Here is a 25,144-nt window from a genome sequence, read left to right on the forward strand (position 1 = left end):
TCTTTACAAAAACTAGCATAAATACAAAATACTATAGCTGCTGCTGTGATCCTTTTCCTAACACTGAGATTAAATTTTTGAAACTTGTTTTCAGCTTTTTAAACCAGAAAATGTGTGCCATATACCTACTGTAACAAGAACATGAGAAATGGCTTTAAGGGATTGCAATGTTGTTATAAGGGTTTATTAAAATACAGAAAAACACCAGATGCTTTACATTAACTGATTGGAAGATATTTCCATGTCAAACATACAAACATCACTTTCTCCTGTGACACTCTTTGTGCCACCATGCCTCCTTTTGCCCGACAAGCCTTTGTCTCAGCCAAGTGAATCTTATTCATGAGAAACAGAGAGAAATAGAAATGGATGTTGGAGACGTGCAAGTTTGGAAAACAGATTGTAAGAGTGACTAATTTCTTTTGTTTCTGAAGACTTTTATCACCCCGTGCTATCCGCCTTTACCTAGAAACTGGGGGTGTTCTCAGAGCTGCAAGATAGCAAGCCTGAGATGGAATGAAATCTCCATGCCAGCCCATTTAGCAAGGGAGCTCCTTGATAAAATTCCTCTTGACAGGACAGAACAAGATTCGCCATGACTTCCCTGCCTCCAGCAGGGTCTTCCTCCTCTCTGGATAACTGCCAGGGACGGATTCTTTAATACGTATTTATGAACAACAAAGATGTAAACAATCTCTTAATTTGTCCAATAACCTAGATGGTACCATGTAGCAGGTATTTTCTAAATATTTCTTCCAGCTCCTATTTGGAGGTCTGAATTCTTCAAACCCCATCTTCTGTAAGTTCTGAAGAAGCTCCTTAATTTGTAAGAAAAAGCAACTGATTCTTAAATACCTTGTCTGGCAACACCTTCTCTGCAAGTGCTCCTGATAAACAGAGTTTATCAGGGCCTAGAATGAGAAGATTTCTCTGAGTACTGCCTTTTAAAATCTAAACAGCTCTCAAGTGGGCATATATCCAGAAATCAGTGAAAATGCTGCCAAAGCTGGTGTAATCAATACACAGGCAGCTGACATGGCATTAACAGTGTAAGCACAACAATAAATGACAGGGAGTAAGATAAGCTCAGCCCAGCCAAAATGGACTGGAGTAATCATACATACTTCTGAAAATCAGTACGTCACTCAGGAGGGCCATGGAACACATACAAATGGCCAGACACAACCATAACACGGTTAACCACGTACTCCTCGGCAGGCCTGCTGGTGAAACAAATCGCAGCTTTCTCCCTCGTTTGAGCTGCCAGTAACAAAGTTCTCCACAGCATCAGCCTTACCTCTGTGCTGAGTCGGGTACAGTACCGCACATTTCACTGCCAGACCTCACGCCATTAAAAACGCCCTCTCTGCAGAGCTGCCACAGCTGCACTGTGGATTTGTGCGTCTCGCTCTGAAAGAGTGGGGCACTGCACTCAGCAGTTCTCACTCAGCTCTCATTTAAACCAAATAATGGTGGCTAAATCCCTTACTACGAGTGTCCTTTGGGATCTGAACAGGACTTAGCGCTAAGATGGTTATACATTACATGTTAATAGGGAAGACATTTGCAATTACCTGGCAACATAGATGTTGCAAATTGTTTATAAATTGGAAAAACAGATGACTACAGCAGGTTTCCTAAAAGATTTTGTACGGTATGTTTGTGAGCAGCATATTTGTGTAGCTCCTTCCATACAATGATATGCCTGCATGAAAAGGCACATTAAAATGCAGATCCTTTAGCTGACTACTATACATTAGTTGCACTCTTTTGAAAGGTTAAAAAAAAAAAATGAGTTCTGATAGTTGTGAAACACTTTTATAAATGCTTCTGGCAATAACTCATAAGGGATGAAGCAATGCCCAGTGAAATACAAACTTAGGATCTACTCAGTTAAACAAATATGCTATATTTTGTGTTCTGTATTTTATAAGTGAAGTTAGTGTTAGGATTTATTCATCACTGAAGATACTAAAAATACAGAATGTTAGAAGGATTTAGGTGAATAAAGATGTGTTCACTATGGCAAGTTCATTACAAATCATAGCTAATCAGTGAAGGTTCCTCCTATATGGAAGCAGGACAGCAGGAGTAACTGCTTAAGGATGTCCTTTTGACACTGCTGGATGTAAAGTAAAGCCCTGGGTTTAGTTGTTTATTTATTTAGTTATTTACCCCCTGCCCCTCTCCATCCCTTGTATCTGATTGTCAAAGTATCCTGCAACTGGGTTAACCTAAGCAACCTATGCTGCTTAGTGCAGTTTCATGTAACTGAAGCCTTCTCTTCAAGCCACTTCCATTTCTGTAAAACACCAGTTGTGTTTTATAGATAGCAAGAAGAGTGGGAGTCCCAATATCCTGACAGAGATGCCTCAGACACTGAGGTTACCAGAGGTACTGAGCTACAGAAGTTGGGGTATCCTGAGAGCGGTGGTGGTATCCTGAGGCTGAGGGTGGAAGACAGCAGCCAGTTGGCCTGTCCTGCAAGCACAGCTGTCCCACAGAAGAGAAGAAAGAACAGCATGAAGCTTCATGTTAACAGATGTTAAATAAGAAGTCATTTTCTATTTATTTGTTGGCTCATATTTTGATGTTAAGCGTATTGCAAAATCTTTATTTTTCAACCATATCAACCCTGCTGCTGACTTGGATAGGGAGTATAAAGTAGCAGAAAAGACAATTATGGGCCCCATTCAATCAACAGCAGGGAACCTGTAACACCGACGTATGTTCACATAAATTTGGAACCCATTTCATTTCTCAGCTCTTTCCTTCTGTCACCTATACTGAAGCTCACTAAAGTCTCATAATCTGTATGCAAGTTTGAATCCATGTAACACTGCAACAAAGCTTTGCAGACCTGTGGGTCAACTTGAATACTGCCACCTAAAATTATCTTCTTGTGCTCTAGCCCATGGTCACGTGTTACTTAAATGACCTCCAAAATGAATTGTAATAAGTTTTTAATGATAGAAATATATATATACATGTATTTGTTGTTGTTGTTCCAACACAGTAATCTCCTAAATATATGACACAAAAATATCCTGAGATTTTTTCGTGTGCATTTGCTTAAAATTGAAAGAGGTGATCATAAAAGAAAGAGACACATACACCCACAGACCTGACAGACACGGAAAGACCATCAACCAGTGCTGACAAAGGACAATGTCAACGGGTTCAATCTTGTTGATATTAACAGTCCTCGCCAGGTTGTAGTGTACATATGGTACATTCATCACTGCACATTACTGCAAACAAGTTTAAATACAGGCCCCTGTACTATCAGCCTGCTTTAAAATGCTGTCGCTTTTCTCTTTCTTCATCAATTCATTCCCATTCTTTGTTAATCAGACTATGTCTCTAAGTCGCTAACTACACAAGCACCCTTTACTTAACCATGTCAATCTGCATGATTATATGAACTGATTTCCCATTTATCTAGCTGCAGGCAGATTAAAACCATACATTCTTTCACCCGCGCTAGGACAAGCTAGGCCACAGTCTTTTTTTTTTAATACCATATTACATCTGAATAGAATTTCTGGTTTTATCTGAATCATTGTCTGACATTAGTAAGACTTGATAGCCTAATGGTTATCGATTCATGTATATACATATATATATATATTAAAAAAAAAAAAAAAAGACTTTTTGGAAATGAGTAATTCCAAATGGACATATTATATATGAAACAGGATTCAAAAAAGCAAATCCAGAGTACTCAACAACAGTGGTTTAAAGATTAATCAAATTACAGGCTATTGAAACTGCAGAATACACCTGGTTGCATTTCAGAGCCCTAAACAGACTAGAAACAGTTAATGATGATTTGATGGTTTTCTAGGAGTTTGAAACAAATGCTTGGCTTTTAGTCTGAGAGCAATGCTGGACATTTCTGTCTGATGCTTGGGGGATTCAGCCAACTAACAGATACATTTGGTGAAGAATCTCATTCTAGTCATGCCCTCCCTTCCTAATTTCCCTTTTCACTGTTTTGTCGTCTTTGCCTGTTCCTCAGGGAACTGAGTGATTGATAGCCTAATCCAATGACTGTATTACAGCTGCCTCAACTTGGACTCTTTTCCTTATCATTAGCAGTTAGCCTATGGTTAAATTCACAGCTCACTGCTTGGTACAACCCCTGAGATTTAAGGGTCTGGCCTTTAGAAAATATTTAACATAAAATTGAAATCTTGACATACTGAGAATTCAGTTCTCTGCAAGGTTTCTTTAATTAATCCAATGTACTGTACCATTGTTCTATATGAGACTGTGACATGGTGAACTGTTACTGACGCTCACAGAGATGTGTAATTCTAAATTAAACACTCACTTACATGTACCGACACTGCATTTGTTTCCCAAGTACATGTGCACAAAAGTGAAAATTTAAATGCAATCTATAACAATAATAAAATACAAACCAATTACATTTCAAGAGTAAAGACTTTTCATTCAGTTCAAGCTTGGAATGAGCTTTTTTCAAAGTACGAGGAGAAAACACATCTTGGTTCAAAAGCTGTGTGTAAAGACCAATACTTCATTCTTCTTCAGGACTCATTTAATCTTTTGGCAAATTAAATCAATTATGATCATTTTTCATCAACTACAAATGGCACCTGTGATAGAAGCGTAAAATGTTTTTTTTTTGTGGAAAGAAAATGGCTAAAAATATTAAAAGTGGAGAAAATATCCTTAGTCTCTGACCTTATCTGGAGAATAATACTTATTTTTAAATAGCTATGGGAAGGATGTAGACCTTGATCTATGCTGTAAACCTTTGCCCTACTTCCAGTCAGTCGATGAGCTGCAAGCTTCTATGAAAATGGCAGCTGAGTCCCAGATGAAAAATTATGCATCTCATAAACTGCTATTCTGCTGAAATGTCAAGCTATGGCAGGGCTGTACCTCAAACTCAGCACTTGGCATTTTCCTTCTGTCTGCTTTGTTGCCATGAAGCAAACATGAACAGTGAGGATTTGTGTAGGGCAGGTAGCAGGCGAGCTCCCTGTCAAAAATCTATTATTAGGGCTCTGATCTCTTCTGCACAGACCAGTGACGGCAGAACACTAAGAGAAATCAGACTGCTGCAAGGACAACACAGAAAACAGAGGACTCTTTGTGAATCCTGACATAATATATGCAAATAAGGGCTTTTAATGGCTGAGCTACATTTAACAGAAATAATAAACCAAAATTAAAATTGTACTATGGCATATATTTGTTTTTTACTCCTATCCACACTGTTTTATAAATATACGCTAATGTAAATAGTCTTTAACTCTCAGTAAATATTTACACTAAACAGGAATGCATATGCATATATACATTTTGTTTTATTTCCAGTGATGGGCAGCTTTTCATTCACTTCTATTGACCAAAATTAACACTGAAGAGTCACTGAGAGAACTGTGATTATGAAAACAAATGCTCTTTTTTCATTTTTCTTTTAATAATGTGTCATAAAATTAAAATTAAAAGGCAGCTCTTATTATTATAACTTCAAATTTTCCTCTTTGAATATAATTCATACATTTCAGATTAGAATATACACCCCTATTAATAATGTCAAATATTCATATAATGTATACATTTTAATTTAATGAAATAACAGCTGCGAAGTGTTCCTTTAAAAGTCACAATTGCTGTCTGGCTGTTTTTTGTTTGTTTGTTTGTTTGTTTGTTTTTTGGTAAAAAGAGACAGTTCCACTAACTAACTTACTTCAAAAGGAACTAATATGAACTGTCTCTGCTGATTCCCAACAATTATACATTTCCACATTTAATGACTGAATCTGCTATCTAGATATATTCATTTTGACATCTCTTGTGGTCAGCTGTGAAGACAGAACACACAACTTTTTGAATTTCCCTTGTTCTGGAAAACACACAAACATGCACATATTAATATGCTATACCACATACTTACACAAATAATGTCAAAATATTACAGAACAGAAAAACTGGACAAAGCAGTAACAGCACATAGGCATGAGGTGCTTGAGCTATTAGTATAAAATACTGTAAAATTTTAGCAACAAAGCATTAAAAGGATACATCGTGAGTGCACACTAGTGAGATTTGCTTTTAACCTAAGTTTTTTGCTAAGTCCAATGTATTGTTTTATAAATCCCCTAAGGATCTTGCTTCCAGACAAAACCAATGAAACAAACGTATGACAAAGAAGAACAAAAAGCCATGGAAATTCAAACAGATGCTCTGCTCTGTTCTGCTTGCAATAGGTATCCTATAGTGCTGCAGTGTGATGTGTTTTCTAAAACACATCTGGAATATGGAAGAACAGTATCGACACTTATGAAACAAACTTTTTTTTTTTTTTTTAATTTTAAAATACGTTTATAGGAAACAACTCTTAGGGAAGCATGTAGCTGCTGACAGTATATTAACAACTCTGGGAAGCCTGGCATCTTATTCTAGTACCTACAAAATACACATTTGCAAAATCATTTATATTTATATGGATGAAAACATCTCTTTCAGAGACAGAGAACATTATTCATTGTGAGGATAAATAACAGCATTACCTCCTTTTTAAGAAACAAATACTCTGTATTGCATGCATACAAGAAGAACACGGGGTAGAATCTGACATATTCTATATTCTCAAACCTGAAGTGCTGCTGGGTCAATTCTAAAAGCTCCTTAATAGAAATTAAACTATGCCTCTAATTCTGCAAACATATACAACAGTTACATAATTTGGAGAGCCAAAGCTTAATTGCAGTGTATTTCTCTCACCAGAATGGCTTATTTCCTTAAATAATGGGGCTTCAATGAGACATTTCCACCTTTTAAATAAGAGGGAGGTCCTGGAAACCTATAAAAAATGGATGAACATTGGGCTCCTCTGACCACGATGTCCTGTCACGTGATGTGGCCACAGAAATGAGTAAGGCTACTGTAGCCCTTGGGCTCAGCCAAGGCTCTATGGTGCCAATTAGAAAAGAATTTTCTTTAAAAAACACCGATTTGTCAAAATTACTGTGATTTTTTTTTTCCCTGCAAAGATTTTCTGACACTGGGAGAGAGGTAGAAGGTAAAGAAAAACACAGAAGATTTTATCCTGTTCAATAGTCAGAGGATTAACCTGGAGTCGAGGGGACCCAGGTGCGACTTCCTGGCTCACACCAGGGATTTAAATGTGGATCTCCCAAATCAGGCATGTGTGCAGGTCAGCAGACTTTGCTCCTGCTTGTGTGTATCCTGTGAGAGCTGTTTCACTTTGTATTAATAATTCAATATTTGCAGGGAAGTGGAGGAGGGAGAGTGACTAATTCTACAGTCCAGTGGCCAAACACTCACCTGGGATACTGGAATTTTCCCTGTCAAAACCAGCCACCAAACAGTAGGGTAGGATGGAGGAAACAGCCGTGCTTCTCACAGCTTAGCAATTTTCAGCTGATCAAATTATATCAGAACAGGAAGGTCACTTCCTGAGCACTGGCTGGGAAGCAAACACTGACTGTGACAACTCAAAGCTAAATGGGGTTTTTAAGTAATCTCATTAAGTCTCTCCTTCTTTGAAAGACTTTAAAAATATTTTAGATGCTTAAAAAGAAAATAATAAAACAAGTCTTTTCTCAAAGACATCTCAGAAGCTAAAAATTAAGTTAATAACTTTTTTTTTTGTTGTTGTTTTTATTAATGTTGGAAAAACCATAGTAAGCTACCTGCCACTTAGTAATTTAAAAGGAATTAAAAAGCAAATCCCTTTCCAGTGGCACGCTCAGCTAGAAAGACAAATAGCAACCTTTCTGCATATAGCTGCTTCACCCACAGCAGATGAGGAGGGGAGAGGCCAAGTGGAAGGCACACATGGAAAAACTTTAGTTCATAGCTGTGTATGAGCCCATTTTTAAACAGTGGTAGGTTGGGAAGACTGCAAGTCAAAATGTCAGGCTGCTGCTAGGCAAGGGAATTAACAGACTTTCATTGTTTGCTCTTCGACAGCAACCTTCATCAAACTCACTGGAGTGAGCCTACACTCACCTGTCAAAGATAACCTGCACTATATGAAGAGATGTGTGACCATAGTGAATTTAAAGTGTAGTGAATTAAAAATGTGGTGAAGAATGGCTGTCCTCTAAGGGCCCAGCTTCCACAAACATCCGTCTCACATAGCATGCCTAACAGCACTGCCCAGCCTAGGCACACATGGGGCCACCAGAGCTTTTTCCTCAAACCAGGCCCTGCCGCTGGCAGCCCACCCCAGGCTTTCAGCAGAGCCCTTTGGCTTGCAGCCTGCTGCCTTATGTCAGGGAGCAAAACGTTGACTTTCACATTTGGAGCTGAGGAGGGTGGCCTCCACCTTTCTGCCACACTCTGTGCCCCTACACTGCAGCACAGAGTCCCCTCAGCCCTCGGGGCCAGGGCTGGAAGGTGGGGCATGCAGCACAGGACACACCTCTCTAGGACATCAAGGGAAATGTGTCCTGGCTGCTGACAGTGGGCACTGCACACAGCAGCTTCTGTTTTAGTTCTTCAAAGTAAAAACACCAATCCGGTTCAATCCAGCACCAAAAATACTCCCTTACTCCATTCCTCAGCAGCTGGGTGATCCTCAGGGCCACCAGCAGCTGCAAGCCTAGGTGGGTTTCCAGACCCCAGAAGCCTGCCTGACATGGAGGCCGCTATGCCCTGTGCCCAGACCACACAGCACCAGCAGTGTCATGGTCCTGTGAGGACAGGCACCCACCTCACTTTACTCTCCTGTACTGTAGGTTATTGCCAAATAAGAGACAGTTCTAGTCCAGAAGAGAGCGAAAATCTGTGCAATTGGAAGAAATACAGAAAGGAACATACAGCTTGATTATCCCCTGTATCTATTCTAGATCTGTGCACTGGAGAACATTATAAACCAGCTGTGCTTTGGTAAAACACAGAAAATGGCCCAAACAGATTGTTTCTGTAGTAGAACTGACTTTTGTGTAGAAATGAATTATCTCGAGAGAAATTATTTGTAAAAACAACAAAAACTCATTGACTATATCAGAAAATACAATAGAACAAAACAGAACAGAAAGTTTAAGTAGATGAAAACAGAAAAGCGATTTCCGTGCGAGGAGCACGAGGCACTCACTGGGAAGCCTGTAGGCATGTAAGTGGTGTTCCTGCCATTCAGCAGGCAGGGAAAACAGCACAGGGAAAGGTCAAGCATCTGGCTGCAGGCCACTGGCTGGGCCCAGCACAGCCAGGGACAGAGCTCAGGCCTACATATGCCTGCCCCTTGATCTGACAAGGCCAACGCTCCCCCATTTTTTGCCTTCTCATAAGCATGCTAGATCTCTTGATTTAAAATTGCTTTCCTGCTTGGGTAAATTTGTATACTGTTACACCCTGGTCACCAAGCAGAAAGTATTGCAATGTGTGTGCAGCATGTATTGACTTTATTGGCTCTGTGGCTTTCTTTTCCGCAGTGTGTTGTGGGATTGGGACCTACTGATGTCAATTACCAGCAAGAAACCTTTATTTATTTGTCTGCAACAATATACTCTTTCAAAACATAATAAATTGACAGCGCTTTCAGTGGTTTTCATATTTTCTAAATAACCAGATTTGCGTCATAGGTAATGGTGCATCCCAAAATGACATCTTCTATTTCCTTTGATACATGTAAAACTTCAGGAAGAAAAATACATTTCTATACTTACACATGCACACAAACGTATATATTAATAAAAGAAATGGAGAACTTTTCCTTAGGTTTCATTTATAACAGAATTATAAACCATGAAAATGGTGGTAGATCTTTCCATAGTGCAGAGCATCCAGGTGCTACTGTAATTTACACTACATGCATGTTTTAAATTTGTGACATGAGACACACTTTTCATAATGCAGTCATTTTATAGATTTTATTAGACAGACTTATGGTAGGAAGGAATATTCAGAAATTGCAACTTAAATGAGAAAATGTGAATGGTGTTACTTATATAAAATACTACTGCAATAGTTCTTTTATTAATTTTTAATGCACAGCACCCACTGTGACCTCCTTTATTCTTTTCCTGTCAACATGGCAGGCTAGAGAAATTGAAATGGGCTGTAACTGTTCTCTTCTTGTTCCCCTCTTCCTCCCATTTTGCATAATATTAAAATTATAACATCTTATTGGACTGTCACTGTGAAATAATCATTATGCAATAGGCATAACATTTTTTCTGATTCTCTCTTCTTTGCCTTTTAGTGTTCTCTAAAAAATTCCAAATTCCATGCAGTTATCTAAGGCAATAAGGCAATTTTCCACTGAATATACTTGTTTGAATTAAAGTTCGTTTAAAAGGTATCTTTTGCTACATGGTTCTCTAAGGATAACGCTAGTCACATAAAATAAAGCATTTTTTACTTTATTTTTTTCCTTGTCTGGTCTTCTTTGATTACGATTTTGGGGTGAGGTGGGAGGCGGGTCTGATAAAATAGTGTTTGACTCAATCAGGAGGATGCTATTACTTCTGTTATGTATATTTACTGCTACCTCTATCACCAAGGAGACTAATCTCCATACCAGTAAAGTCAAGAAGCTCACAGTATTGTCTTTGCAGGGCCAAGTTCATGTTGTCACAGCAACAGAGTGCACAGGGTCAATAGATTAATTCATTAGTGTGCACAGGCACTGAACTGGAGTGTAAAAGTTTTGCTGCTGGTTTTAGAATTAAACTGTGAACCAGAACTTGGAAATATGGTATAAATATGATATTCTTACATATCACAAGGAATAGACTACAAAAATAAGCATATATTTACCTAACACTATCTATTATTTTTACCACAGTGGGAAGAGGATGAAATAGTCTACTTTGAAGAGGGGCATTCAGTGAGAAGGCAGCAGGATAGCTGGAGTTCGGGCTATGAAACATACACTGCATTTGGATTGTTGATATTTCCCCCTACGATGCCCTTTCATTAGCCTCTGTCTAACGTGAGGCCTGACAATTGTGACAGAATGAAAAATTTGAGGAAAAGCAGGGGTCATGAGAGAAGAGATTTCCTTCCCTCTCTAGTGACCCTATCACAGTATTCTGATGCAGCGTTTTACCATTAAGGAAAGGGCAACACGAGAGCCTTCACACTTAATCTGTTCCATCTGTCATGACTATTAGAAACATTGACCAGCAGTGAGCTTTAAGGACTCGGTGCGACTGCAGACATGATATTCTAGCCCACTACAAGGACCTCCTGATGTTTTGAAAGCCTCCAAGGAAGTAGTATGCATCAAAAAGGGCAACACCTACCTGACACACCACCATATGTGGTCCTCAGTCCTACACCAACTGCTGGCCAAGGTGTGCCGTCTGCTTTCAGTCCCATCAGTCCTGACACTGTATTGGTGGCTGTAACACCATCTGCGCCACCTGTGAAAGAAAAGGTCAGTCACTTTTTGTTAAATAATGCATATAAGAACAAGAGAGGAAAAAATACAACAGAAAAACTGTGAAACTGTGAAATAACTAGAAATTCAAATAAGCAGCTGAAGACAGAAAGCAACAAACTGTAAGGGGATGTGCAGAAAGGTCCTTAAAACCAGTCCTGGGCTGATAAATTTTATGCTAGCTTCAAGACAGGCTGCATCAGTTGAAAGAGCTGTAAGCTGCACCTGGGAAACACAGACCAGCAGACAGGCAGATCTCTGCCATTCAGCTGTGGGGGACAGAATCTACTATAGTGGCTGTTCAACGCTGAGAGGTGCCCCAGCACAGGGGTAACCTCCTCCAAGCTGATGACACCAACTCTGCATTGACTCTGCCAGCCCATAAGTCTTGCTTCTTACTGTGAGGATGGAATAGTGCAGCAGAAATAAAATGACCACATTTTAAAGTGATGAATTAATACACATACTTTCAAATTCATTTCCAACCACCCTGTTTTTCAGCTCTAAGGAAAAGTAATATGTATATATATACACACACACACACCCTCAAATGATGTATTTCTGATTTCTCAGGATACACACATTATTTTTACTATCAAACAAAGGAATAGGGGAAGATACAGTGGTATGGTAAACATATAAATATGATAGAAATTAGAGTGAGAAAAGATACAAAAACATGATTTAATGTTAATGTTAATCTAATATGGTTCTTTTTATACACTGCTATATTAGCATGTACAAAATTAGGAAATCTTTGATCACTGCACTTATTTTAACCACATCAAATAAACTGCATTTGTATTTGTTTCTGTTGTTATTTGTTATTATTTCTGCAACTGTCCTATGTCCCCCACATCCAGCAAATTAGTAAATCTGTACAGCTTGTGCACTGGAGTCAGTTACCTTCCTGCGCAGCCATCGCAATATTAACAATATCAGTGACATTTGGGGTCAGCTTGGCAAAGAAAGGAATCTGAACAGCTTGTCTAACCCAGCGACAGATGTTCCGTACCAGCTCTGGATCCTGTTCAAATAGGTCAGATAAATATAGAACATAATTAAAAGTAATATGAACAAAAGGTATATCAAGGCAATAGAAAACTTTGTTATAAGTGGTTGTACTGTGATTTTGTGAAATTACACATCAGGACCAAACCTCATCTCATTAACTAGCTTATTTAAGACACATCAAGTAACCACAAATCTATTATAGAAAGGTTAGTTCATAAAGAAAGACAAAGATATCACAAAGTGTTCCCTTCCCAGAGTGGGAAAAATATAATTTTGGATGACAGAGAGTTTCTTTACCCATTTATTTTTAAAATTACTTTTTGTTTTTAATGACTCACTCTATGTAAGATATGTTGAAAATAACTGCTATCATATAAACTAACACAATCCTGAAGTATTGGCTGACCATGCCTTGATAGAATAAGAAGGATGAGTCAGGTTGCAGGGCTATCAGAATGCAATTCTGCATTTCTGGACTTTCCTCTGATTTCACAGAATAACTTGGAATGTCCAAAATGTAAATGAAAGATCAAAACCTCCACACTTAGAGCGCAAAATAGAAATCTTCTAATATTGGCTTTTCATGATTTATAGGCATTTACTTCCCTTATGGAATACGTATCACCTAGACTGTAATCAACAATCCTTTCCACTGAAAACAGCTCAGTGGTACTAACATTTTGATTCTGGCACATGTTATGGCTTTTTTTTTTTCAATATAACTCTTAGGGTGTGGGTTGGCGTTTTTTTCTTTTTCCTTTTTTTTTTTTTTTTTTTTTGATTGTCTCCTAGTAATGCTCTTCAAAAAATATCTTAAAATTTGCAATACTGATGTATGTAGAACATGGTGTGTGATCTGGTTCATAAATGAACTGTTACAAGATTTAGTACGAGGATAACCTTTGTGTAGGCTAATCGGTAGTGCAGCAATTATTTACATTTACTAAACCTTTATCACTGTCTCAGATAATTAAGTCTGTCATATAAGAATAATTTTCTCCTGTTTGGCTATTGTAAAAATTTGGAAAGCTGCATTGTTATGAAAATGGGATGATCCTAAATGAAGTTTAGATTAAAACAATCCAGTGGACACCAAGGTTCTTTGAAGTTTAGTGAACATAAAAGCAATGTTCCCTGGCCAGTTTTGTCATTTTATATCAACGATTAAATGCAAACATAAGGAACACAGGCTGTATCCCTAGAAAGACAGAGTGCTTTACATGAATAGTAAAATCCTGAGACTTAGCTGTGCTATTCCAATAAAAATGGTGATCTCCCCGCCCATGTGCTTCCATGAAATATGTATGAACATTGCAGTGGCAGTATGAAAGTAGTTGTGTCTTTGACTTTCATTTCTGTTTTGAATTTCCTTGAGGCCCAATGCAGAAATGAGACCCTCTAGAAGATATGGATTGTATATTCTTTATGTTAATTCTTCTCCTCAGAAATCTTCATAATAATGTTCAGGATGTTGGCACCACATAACTCATTATACTGACTTCGTAGTGCTTACAGTGCTGCCATAAAAATTCTTACTCCAACTCACATTAGCACTTTAAAGTACACTTATTTTAATCCACATCAAATAACAACTCATTGGGAGATCTCTAATTCATATTAGCCCAATTTCCATCATATCTAAGACAATTTAACTAGTCCTTAGAAGTTTACCTTTGGACAGAGAATAATTTGTAGAGTTCACACAAGACAACTTTTGAGAAAGGCTGAAGTGATTAGAAAGCAAGTTCACTTCTAAATGGGCATTGACATTTGCAAAATCAATAATATGAACCAGCTAAAATTATTATTCTGCTTAATTTGGTACAGAATTTTAATGCTTTTAGTTCAAAGTCTACCATGTTGCTATAAATTATCTTCTATTACACATAATAGGTTTGTAGCTTCTGTTATTAATGATGATACAATGCAATTGTTATAGAATCTGTAGCATAATTTTGCTGAGTGTGTCAGTGCAGAAGAATGAACAAATGCTTCAATGGACTTCAACATCCATTGTCTACACCCTTCACTTGTCTGCTGTACTTAATGTTTCCTTTCCTTTCCTTTCCTTTCCTTTCCTTTCCTTTCCTTTCCTTTCCTTTCCTTTCCTTTCCTTTCCTTCAAACATCATCTAAATGAAAGCTTAGCGAAATTATTGATTTATGTCTTGCATCCACAGGAATCTTTTGATAATTTAATACCATATAAAGTCTCTTCTGGTATGAGTTGTATATCAGTGTGTCTTCTGTCTTCCTGTTCTTAATCAAATATTGCTTGTTTATTTCAAAGCCACAGGAGATTTTAATGTAACAGGGCTTGTCTTTTTACTTCCCCAAGCAGCCGTACAGAATCATTTTTCCTGAATATTCATTATAGCCTTGGGCTAGATGGAGCTTTTAATCCTAACTACTCATTGCCAATGGGTAGATAGACGAGAGGAAAAACAACTATTCACCTTTTTTTCTAAATGATCACATGATAACCTTAACTACAACCATACCTATATGAATAGGTCCTCAGAAATTAAAGCAGCAAGTTGTCTTCTGATTGCATTTGGCATTGGTAATGAGTTGAATCCCACATCCTATCATCCCTAGGGCAGATACATCCTGCATGTTTAAGGAGGAGTGTGAAAATGCTATGAAGACAGTAGGTAACCTCTCCATGGTAAGAAACAAAATGATGAGGAGATTACCACAGAAATGTCTGGCTGTAGATGTTGGAAACTGTGGCAATTTTTATTATTACCTGTCTTCAAGTGCCCTTGCAGGGTCCTCATTGTTACATTATCCTGTTATCACACACTCTTTATACTGTATCTAAAACACCTCTCTGAAGGAGGGAGGTACTACTATACCTGTTTAACAAACAGATAAGGGCGAGCCAGAAATACTGAGGCGCACCTCCTCAAACTTCCCCTTTTTTTTTTTTTTTGGTGCCTAGCCTTTACTAAGTCACTTGCATAAAGATCTGAAAAGATATGCCTGGTGGAGAACTGCATTTGGGTTCTCAGAATGCTTTAAACCATGATATACTTCCCACATTAACAAAAGAAATATTTGCAATTCTAGAATTTAATCAGTTTTTCAGAGTATTTGAATAATGCAAAAGATGAAAATACAACTACTTTAGGGTGATAAACATGCTTCTCTTAACTGTGCAAACAGTCCTTGAGAAGCATGTATGTGTGAGGGTATTCATGTATGTATGTATATCTAAAGAATACTAATGCCAGTCAGAAAGATGTCATAAAAATAAACCTGTTACAGAATTTCCCCTGAGAACTTCAGAAGGAAGGTTACTACTTAATATAGCACATTAGCTGATCTTGCCTGTTAGTGCTACAGAAAATGGACCACACCATGCAATCTTCAGTCCATCCTTAATTACTATAATGGTGGCAGTTCTGCCTCGCTAAGAACAGGGTAAGGATTTTTACAGTTACGGGTTTTATAAAAACACAACTATTCTCAGTCAGAATCCTGATTTTACATATGCATGAAGGTTTTCTTACACAGAACTACTGGTGTTAACATTACAGGTCATGCTGATGATTTGTACAAGTCCATTATTCTGACTGTGATGATGTGAAGTTCTAGATGGCAGAGAGAATGTTGTAAGATCCATTAGGACCTTGCATGTAAAGTCCTTAAATCTCATCCATCACTGACTCCAATGACCTAAACAACAAAGTTACAGAAATTAAAATACTTTATTCTATTTAATTAAACTATAAGTCTGATCTTCATAAACCTCAACCCTATGATGGTCACAAAACTCTTTTCTCATATATATCTCTTGCCAATGAGCTTCATGGATAAATCATTCATAATGTGAACACATTTGCAATTTTAAATACCAATCCTAAATTATAGAGGCTTCATCTTGTCTTTGAATTAATTTACCATACATTAAGATGACATGGGTTTCTGATATGTGGTTAGTAGGCAAGCAAGGCACCAAGTATCTCTCAACAGTGTGTTCTTCTGGTGACAGATTCTCTTTCTGTACTGACCCTCCAGAAAAAAAATAATAACAACTAAAAAAACTCTTGTAGCCCCTTACATGTATTATCATTGGAGGAGTTTTTTATATGATAAAATGTTCTTCACTTAACTGCCCAATTCTCCAGAGTGGATACATTTTCCAAAATAGTATAGATAGCCAAAGGAAATGGAAGGAGGGTTTTTATGTTTACAAATGATGTAACCAAATAAAAACTTTATGAGTGAGAATTTGCAAGATTGGGCTTTTAAATTTAATTCAATTATTATTCTCACTTTACTACTGTAGTGGTTTTACGTGGCAAGGTTTTGGTACCAGGGGTCCCTAGGGGTGGCTTCTGTGAGAAGAACCTAGAAGCTGCCCCATGTTGCCGAGCCAATAAGTGATGTTGTTTTCTGCTTCTTTGAGAGCATATTTAAGACTGGGAAAAACAAAACAAAACAAAACAAAACACAAAAACATACAAACAAACAAAAAACGCTGCACCACAAAGCAGCTGGGAGAGTGAGAAGAGTGAGGAACAGCCTTGCAGGCACCAAAGTCAGTGAAGAAGGAAGGGGAGAGTTGCTCCAGGCACTGGAGCAGAAGTCCCCTGCGGCCTGTGGTGAGGCCCATGGTGAAGCAGGATGTTCCCCTGCAGCCCATGGAGTACCACGGTGGAGCAGGGTTCCACGCTGCAGCCCGTGGAGGAGACCACGGTGGAGCAGGTGGACCTGCACCGATGGAGGCTGCGGCCTGTGGAAGACCCCTGCTGGAGCAGATCCCCCAGGCTGGAGCTGCAGCCCGTGGAGAGGAGCCCACGCAGGAGCAGGTGACCTGGCAGGAGCTGCTGCCCGTGGGGGACCCAGGTTGGAGCAGTTCGCTCCTGAGGGATGGACTCCATGGTATGGACCCATATCTGGAGCAGTTCTTGAAGAGCTGCTTCGTGTGGGAAGCCCACGCTGGATCAGTTCATCAAGGACTGCGTCCTGTGGATGGGACCCCACAGCACAGGGGACCAGAATAACCAAAAAGGAGTGGCAGAGAAGAAGCGCTGTAGACTGACCATAACCCCCATTCCCCTGTGCCGCTCAGGGGGAGGAGGTAGAAGAGGGCGGATGGAGGGGAAAGGTGCTTTTGGTTTCTTTCCTTTGTTTCTCACATCTCTAGCTTGTTAGTAATTAGCAATAAATCCTACTGTCTCCCTGTGCTGAGTCTGTTTTGCCTGTCACAGTAATTACTGTGTGATCTCCTTGTCCTTATCTCAACCCTTGAACACTTTTCATTGTATTTTCTCCCCATTCCTCTTTGAGGAGGGGGAATGAGAGAGCGGCTGTGGTGGTGCTTGGCCACCCACCCGAGTAAAACCACCACAAGTATTTAATTCAACAAAAGCCTGGAAGGAATGGGTTAAACCTATCCTCAGCCACATTGCTATCTGAGAGCCTACCAGGCCTCACATGCACCCTCTGAAAAAGAAGAAAGGAGAAAAGAATCCTTCACCATCTGCAGCTAACAGGTAGACTTTCTTCCAGGCCATGCTACATTTTCCTTGTGAACATTACAGTGGCTCTTCCTGCCACAACCTGCAGGGTGGGCAGGCACGGGCAAGATAGATTCTGAACAGCTTTAGAGAGGGAGTAATAATCATTTCTATAGATTTCTCACCCATTCAATCCACTCCAATGTCTCAAGATGTAGGTCTGGATATGCATCTTTTACAGAGATCCCACAGATGTCCTAGGACTCGTTAATCTGATATGCTGTTACTCGAAATACTTTTTATAGGTGTCTATCATATTTCTTTCCAGATCAAACACAGAGCCAGAAATCCATTAGGAAACCAGAATGTAAAATTAAATAAAATAAAACAAAACTTATCTGCGTGAAGAGCTACTCTTTTCACATTCCTTCAAAAGTGCTGGAAAAGTAGAAGTGTTAGAATTTCAGCTTAAAGCACTGTAAGTTAGTATCTTTAGCTTATATATTTTTCCATATTATTATCAATCTTTCCCACATGATGTTGAGCAAAGATTTCTTTTTTCCCTCCTCCTGTGAGATGTCCAATACCGCCTTCATAAAATTGCATATCTCTAAATCTACCCAAAATATCTATGGTACCTAAATACAGAATTGCAGTCAATCACTAGAGCAAAAGAGACACCATTTCTATACAGATTTCTAATCCTGGTTAATTTTATTGTCTACTTTCATCCTAGAAGGGGCACTTTAGTTTGTGCATTTGTCCTATTTCAAGCAATTAAAGCTAACAATTTGTTTAAAGCCTGTCAAAGTAATGGGAAGGATTTCCCAGGACAGAAGACAAATAACTCTCTACTTCTCATCTGAGGAAAAAAAATGTTTCATTTCTCAAGAAATTTGACAGCTTTTGGTCAACATCTATTGACCACAGCTGTCAAAAACAAAGAAATGAGGCAGTTTAACCTAAGGCAGGAATAACAGTTTTCACAGTTGTATGTGAACCTATCTATATATATTAGGAAAAATTTCCAAAAATGTCTAAATGACTTCAAAGGCTTTCGGTCAGCATAATCAACTCCACACAAAGGTAGCTTCTGGACAAGAGCTGATGTCCTTCTGGCTAGATTATATAATACTGGATATGATAATGTGGAGCCAATGCCATAAAATGAACTTTTAGATAATGTCATTTGAATTTGGGACTTCTTTTTGGTTAGTCCTGTATTGCCTTTTGGTGTAAGATCCAAAGGTACACCAAAGGCAATAGAAGTATTTTGACTAATTTCAGTAGGTTTTGGAACAAGTTAATATTTCACTATTTGCTCACAATGAGTAAAAACAGAAAACAGCTAGGAGCACAGCGTTTTGTCAGATTTCATGACAATAGCAACTTTTTGTGCATCTCATTTTTAACTTATGAGACAGTAGGTCACTTCAGTTGTATAGTTTTAATTTAATCTACATATATATAATTTTACAATTTTATTTACTTGTGTGAACTGTTCCATCAGTTTAGCAAAAAAAAACACAACAACAAAAAAAAAAAAACAAAAAAAAAAAACAAAAAAAAAAAAAAAACACAAACTTCAAAATCTCATTAGATACCTTTAATAAGATGGTAGTGGAAAATCATATTCAGGATATAAATTCAAAAATATATAAAGACCTATTTTGTTCCATTCAAAATGTTTTGTTCCAGTTCAGGACTTCAGTGTTTTTAATTAACTTACACTTTGAAACAAGAGGTCTTTTCAAAGTGAAGAGGGAATATAAGTGTTTTGTTGTTGCTGTTTTTGTTTGTTTGCTTGTTTGTTTGTTTTGGAGGGAGAATTTCTAAAAGATCAGTGATTAATATGAGAAGAATTAAGCATAGTCTACAAAGTCACCATTTTGCTGAACTACCATAGCAACGATCTGTACTGTGACTACTGCTTGCTGCTTTAATTCAAGATCATACCTATTTTGTATCCTCTTACATAGTCTAAAATGCTCTTTTCCTTAAAAAAAAAATATATATATATTTAAAAAATAAGTCTATGAGGTAAATGTATGCATTTTTATTTTTTTTCCATGTAGTAAGTATTCTCTTTTAAAAAAAATCTTTAAACTTCAGACATATTACATGACTTCAATAAATACTTCAATAAAAATTTCAATAAATAAGCATGTAATACTAAGGAAATACACATGCTTTTGTTTACAAAATACTACAGATTCAGATGTAGAACTAAGACTTGGAAAATTACCTTTAGTTTTTACAGACCGCATTATCTCTTTTAGTTACGGACTTTTTATTTAGGCAAAAACCTTACCATTTGAAGTCCATGTAAACACTCCATTTTTATATTTACTTGTATTTCTAGAGTTTTTATTTTACCTTTATTATTTGCTACATATTCCATATGTTATATTATGTATTTTTTTAGGGAGTAAAGATTTAATTTTTAGTTGTTTTAGACAAAGTAAAAATCCAAGCAACAGTCTGGCAACTTGATCCTATATGTATATATATATTATTATTTTTTAATTTCTGTTGTATATTTTAAGAACTAAAAAAGTCATGACTTCTTTTATACTGGGACTTTATTACTTTAAGTAGAGCTTTAAATAGAGCTGCAAGCATGTTTTTTTGTTTTGTTTTGTTTTTTAGTTGTGTACAAAATCAAGTCATTCAAGATTAGGTCCAGGCTTTGGTTATGAATGAGCAAAGAAGGCAAAGCTCTGAGACTCAGACTATACTAGCAGAGATAACATCAGCCAACATGAAACTATGACACTACTGTGGTTCGTACATCGCACAGGCTACTTTGAAAATTTTAAAAGAAATTTGATGTGCATGAAAAAAAAAGGACAACTTTAAATTTAACAGGATCAACCAAATAAATCTCAAAAGGTTCATAAAAGATTCTGATAGAATCAGAATTTCAAAATAAGGTTATATTTTAGTAGATCTAAATCTTGCTTTTTCTTACCCTCATTTGATATCACAATCACTCTTTCTTGCTTCCTCAGCTCTTCAGTTAGAATATTTGAAAATGTTAAAAGTGTAGTACAAATAGCCTTTGATCACCTCACTCTATTCCAAATGAAGAAAATGAGAACACTAAGTCGATACAGCATTTCCTTATTTCCTTATTTTAGTACACTACTGGAGCTGTACAAACGAACAATGCTTAAGAGCATGTTAAAGAAAAAAAAAAAACAAAACAAAACAACAACAAAAAAAAACAACTCCAAACCCACCCACAGAAGACTACTAAGTTTTTAACATATCTCATCTAATAGCATCCCGTATTAACATAGGTCAGTATCCAAACTCAAGAATACATTTATCAAAGTGCTGTGTGGGAGATCCACTTTGGATTACTTATTAACAGCACGGCACTCCCACACTCCTCCTTTCATAATGTAGCACTAAAGGATAACCAACGTGAAGACAAGGTCAAAAATGAGCTGGAAATTTTTGATTGACCAGTACACAAAAGTACAAAATACAGACTTGTGTTGGGAGGTTACAGCAATGATAAGAGGGATGTCAAGATCAAGTACAACTAAGACTTGAAATGTTTGTGGCTGTCTTTATAGTCAGCTTTGCAATTACTCGCTTTTTCAGATCACATAAAAGCTTTTTAATTTCTCCCCACCAGTAAGAGAAAGACAACAAAATTTATTTTGAAATTGAGTTCTCTAAGTAGGTCACTGAACCATAATGTTTTTCATCATTCCATTTTTATTTTTTATTTTTTTTAATTTAAAATGTTAATCTAAACAACCAGAAGAAACACCATTGTTAGAAAATTCTACCTTTAAAATGCCTTACTAGGCATTTTTTTTTAAAAATGTTATTGGTATGTCATAGGAAAAGCTCTCTATGTTTAATTGAGATAGGCCAGTTAAAACTGTAGGAATCACTATTTACAGCTATTGATTTTTATGCAACATTAAAGGACTCAGACACAACCATTATTTTCTTTGGTTGTTAGAATAAAGGTTAATAATAGTTGGCCTGAAAGGGTGAAGCACAGACTGCCAATTCAAATCAGCAAATCATTTTGTTCCGATACCAATTGGGCCTAAACCTTCCAAGTGAAAAATGTGAAACAGCATATTTACCTTTTATAAATGTCTTGGAGATACTAACTAGGAAGATTTATTTATCATCAGCAGTGGTATATTTAAGTGTTGACTAATATAAATGCCTTTTTACCTATGAAAGAACAAAATACTTTATCTTGGTTGTTTTATCCAACCAAGGTACTGTTTCTCGTATCACTGTAAAAAAGCAGTACAGAGTGTGATTAAACAATATTTCAGTTCCTTAGTTCATGCAGAGGTTACCTCATAGAAGGCATAAAGCTTTGATTAAGTTTACATCATACATGAAAAATTTTTAAAGCATAGAGCTTGAATATACGAGAGCTGCTTTTTCTTGTGGTCAAGTAGGTAAGCTTTTGGTCCCTTTCCTATAATAAAGAGGCAGAAAATACCAGATACTCGAGAAATCCATAAATCTTTGAAACCAACAAATTAAGGAATTTAAAACCTATACTTTGAGGATTTCCCACTGGCTATTAAAATAATCATTATATAGGCCTTTATTCAGATTTGATCTACTGTAGTTAGCCTTCCAGTGCATTGACCAACTTTACTAGAAGGTGAGGCAAAATTTTGGAAGTATGAGCCTAATCCTGATAATTCTCCTGTAGGCAGTGAGGAGACTTTGTTAACTACCTTTATCAAATGGTAACATAAAACTGAAAGCACAGAAAGGAAAAGCTATTAATGTGCACTGTGTAGTTAACTTTTATTGTATGCTAAGATGAACAATCTGAAATTGTTCTATTTTACCTGAACATGGATACTTGTTGCTGATGCTTTCCTTCAAAATAAATTCTGTTTACTGAGCATGAGAAGAATGAACAAATGCAGTATTTTATGTAGCAACCACATATCTAAAGGCAAAGCAGTCCACAGAATCAGTAAACCAAAACTTTTGACCATGTAGACCACAGAAATATGCTTGCCTGAGTTTTCTACATTTTCTTTTCGTGAAAGCTTCTCCGTTCATTAAAATAAATTTTCAGGAATAAGTACAGGTTGCCATTTGGTCTTTAAGAAAATCACTCTTTTACGTCCTTCTAGAAGGCACTCACTATATACTCTGTCATAGTTAGGGTATTGAAATGCCATTAAAACTGGCCAAGTCTTTTTGCTTCCTTTTTAAACAGTGGTAGTTCACTTGTATTTTGGCTGAACTCACCTTCTTTATGACATTCGTCATCCACGATGTGAACTCCAGCTGAAATGCTTCCATCACAGTGAGAATGAATATAAGGTTATCCCTAACTTTCTTCCATACATCCATGAATTTCAAGATAACAGAATCACTTTTACATTTTCTAAGAAAAACTGATTCTGCAGAGAATACTTTCTACATAAAAATAAAAAGTCACTATACATAAAAAGAATTTAAAACCTTTTTAACAGCTGTACATACCATGTCATTAAAAAGTTTCAACCAGGCAGTAGTGCTGTTAACATTACTGTCCTATTTATAATCCCTTTTTTATTTTTTGTTTTGTGTTTTAAGTAATTCAATTAAAAATCCTTCAAAGCAATAACGGTGGATTAAATGCTGTCAAACTGCAATATAAAATTACAGAATAGTGTTCTGATGATGAATTTATTAAACTTTGCATCTTAATTCATTTCTTCTTGAGCATATGAAAAACAGAATTCTTGAGACAAAATACCAATTAACTGTTGTACTTCATTATTATGTATTGTCTCCTTTTATGTGCTACAAAAAGTAGAACACATGAGCACAAAAAGGACATACGGAATTAAAGACATGGAAGAAATCCATTTAAACTATGCATAGGTTTGCATGAGTTGAACAAAATAATTAGCAGCTGCCTTTCTCCTTACACATTCAAAATACCCTCTGTGTCACAATGCCAAATATTCCATGTTTCTGCAGTGCACCAGGTGCTCCTCTGGATCTGCAGCAAATTCATAGAACCAAAGAATCTTTTAGGTTGGAAAAGATTTCTAAAATCATCAAATCCAACCACTAACCTGATACTGCCAAATCTAAACTCTAAACCACTAAACTCTACGCCCTACATCTACACGTGTTTTGAATACCTGCAGGGATGGTGAGTCAACAGCTTCCCTGGGTAGCCTGTTCCAATGCTACACAGTCTTTTAATGAAGATTTTTATTTTATTTTTTTTTCCCTAATATCCAGCTTAAATCTCCTCTGGTGCAACTTCAGGTCAATGTATTCCAAAAGATCATTTGGGCTTGGTGTGCCTTTGTTCTCTGAGGCAACGTGTAAGACTTATGAACAGGTTGGGGAGAGCAACCAATGAATGCCATCAGTGCCTCAACTAAGGAATCCCCATTTCTGAGGAGTCTGTGCCTTGTAATTGAGTCTCCTGTGTTTCTGACTGAGCTTTTCCCTCATCTGGACTGCTACAGCTACTGTTCACACCCATCAGTTAGGCAGCAATTTGTCTTTTCTACCCAGCTGTCTGGTTTTAAGAAACTTACAGAACTGTGAGATCAGCTAGGCCTTATTTTCTTAAGATCCCATCCAAAAAGGATGAAAGTAGCGAACTCAAGAGAATGAGACATAAGTCCCAAAACTCCACCGCAAACACCAACAGTAACTACACTTGGATTATACCAGATTTGAGGGGACAACATTGCCACTGCTGTTGTTGCACAGCACAACACCAGCCTGCTGTACTTTGCGTTAATTTATTGCAGTAAGAGATACAAAAGAGGAGAGAGAGAACTAATTCTGCCTGCAGGACTCAATGAATTATACTTAACCAGCACATTATTGTAGGGTGATAGTAAAATGCCACATGAACACAGATATAATCAAATTGTGTTTGGGGCATCATTTATATAAAATACTTCAAGCTCCTTGCTGGCAGAGCAACAGTGAATTATCATGCTATGTTGTGCACTTCAATTAAGAACAGCCTCATCTTTCCTATTTCCGAGGTACAGCAGAGCAAATTTAATTGTGCCATGCAGCTAGTTTTCATCTTTCCAGAATAACCAGTTTGTTTGTTTGCTTTTTCTTTTTAACAGAGTCATCTTCTTCTGAATGAGGCAACATGGGCTTATATGAAACTTATGCCCTGATTGCAGGCAATGAACATGAACATAACCAGTAGCAGAGGCTGTATCAAGCAGAGTTTAAACAGAATGAAAATATAGGTGAGAAAAGAACTGCAAAGTTCATTTTACATATGA

At 37.2% G+C, this 25,144-nt stretch overlaps 1 protein-coding gene across 3 annotated transcripts in view; it reads right to left on the reverse strand.

Moving 5' to 3' along the window:
• DPYD (dihydropyrimidine dehydrogenase) overlaps positions 1-25,144 on the reverse strand; it is a 355,040-nt gene that overhangs the window by 76,622 nt on the left and 253,274 nt on the right. For all 3 annotated transcript variants that reach the window (XM_084526956.1, XM_084526955.1, XM_084526957.1), the window contains 2 exons: positions 12,299-12,419; positions 11,256-11,375 (listed from right to left, as the gene is read on the reverse strand). In XM_084526956.1, the coding sequence (XP_084383082.1) occupies positions 11,256-11,375; positions 12,299-12,419 (241 nt within the window). The remainder of the gene's footprint in view (positions 1-11,255; positions 11,376-12,298; positions 12,420-25,144) is intronic.

Source organism: Aythya ferina (genome assembly GCF_964211825.1).
Source record: "Aythya ferina genome assembly, chromosome: 8".
Lineage (NCBI taxonomy): Eukaryota > Metazoa > Chordata > Aves > Anseriformes > Anatidae > Aythya > Aythya ferina.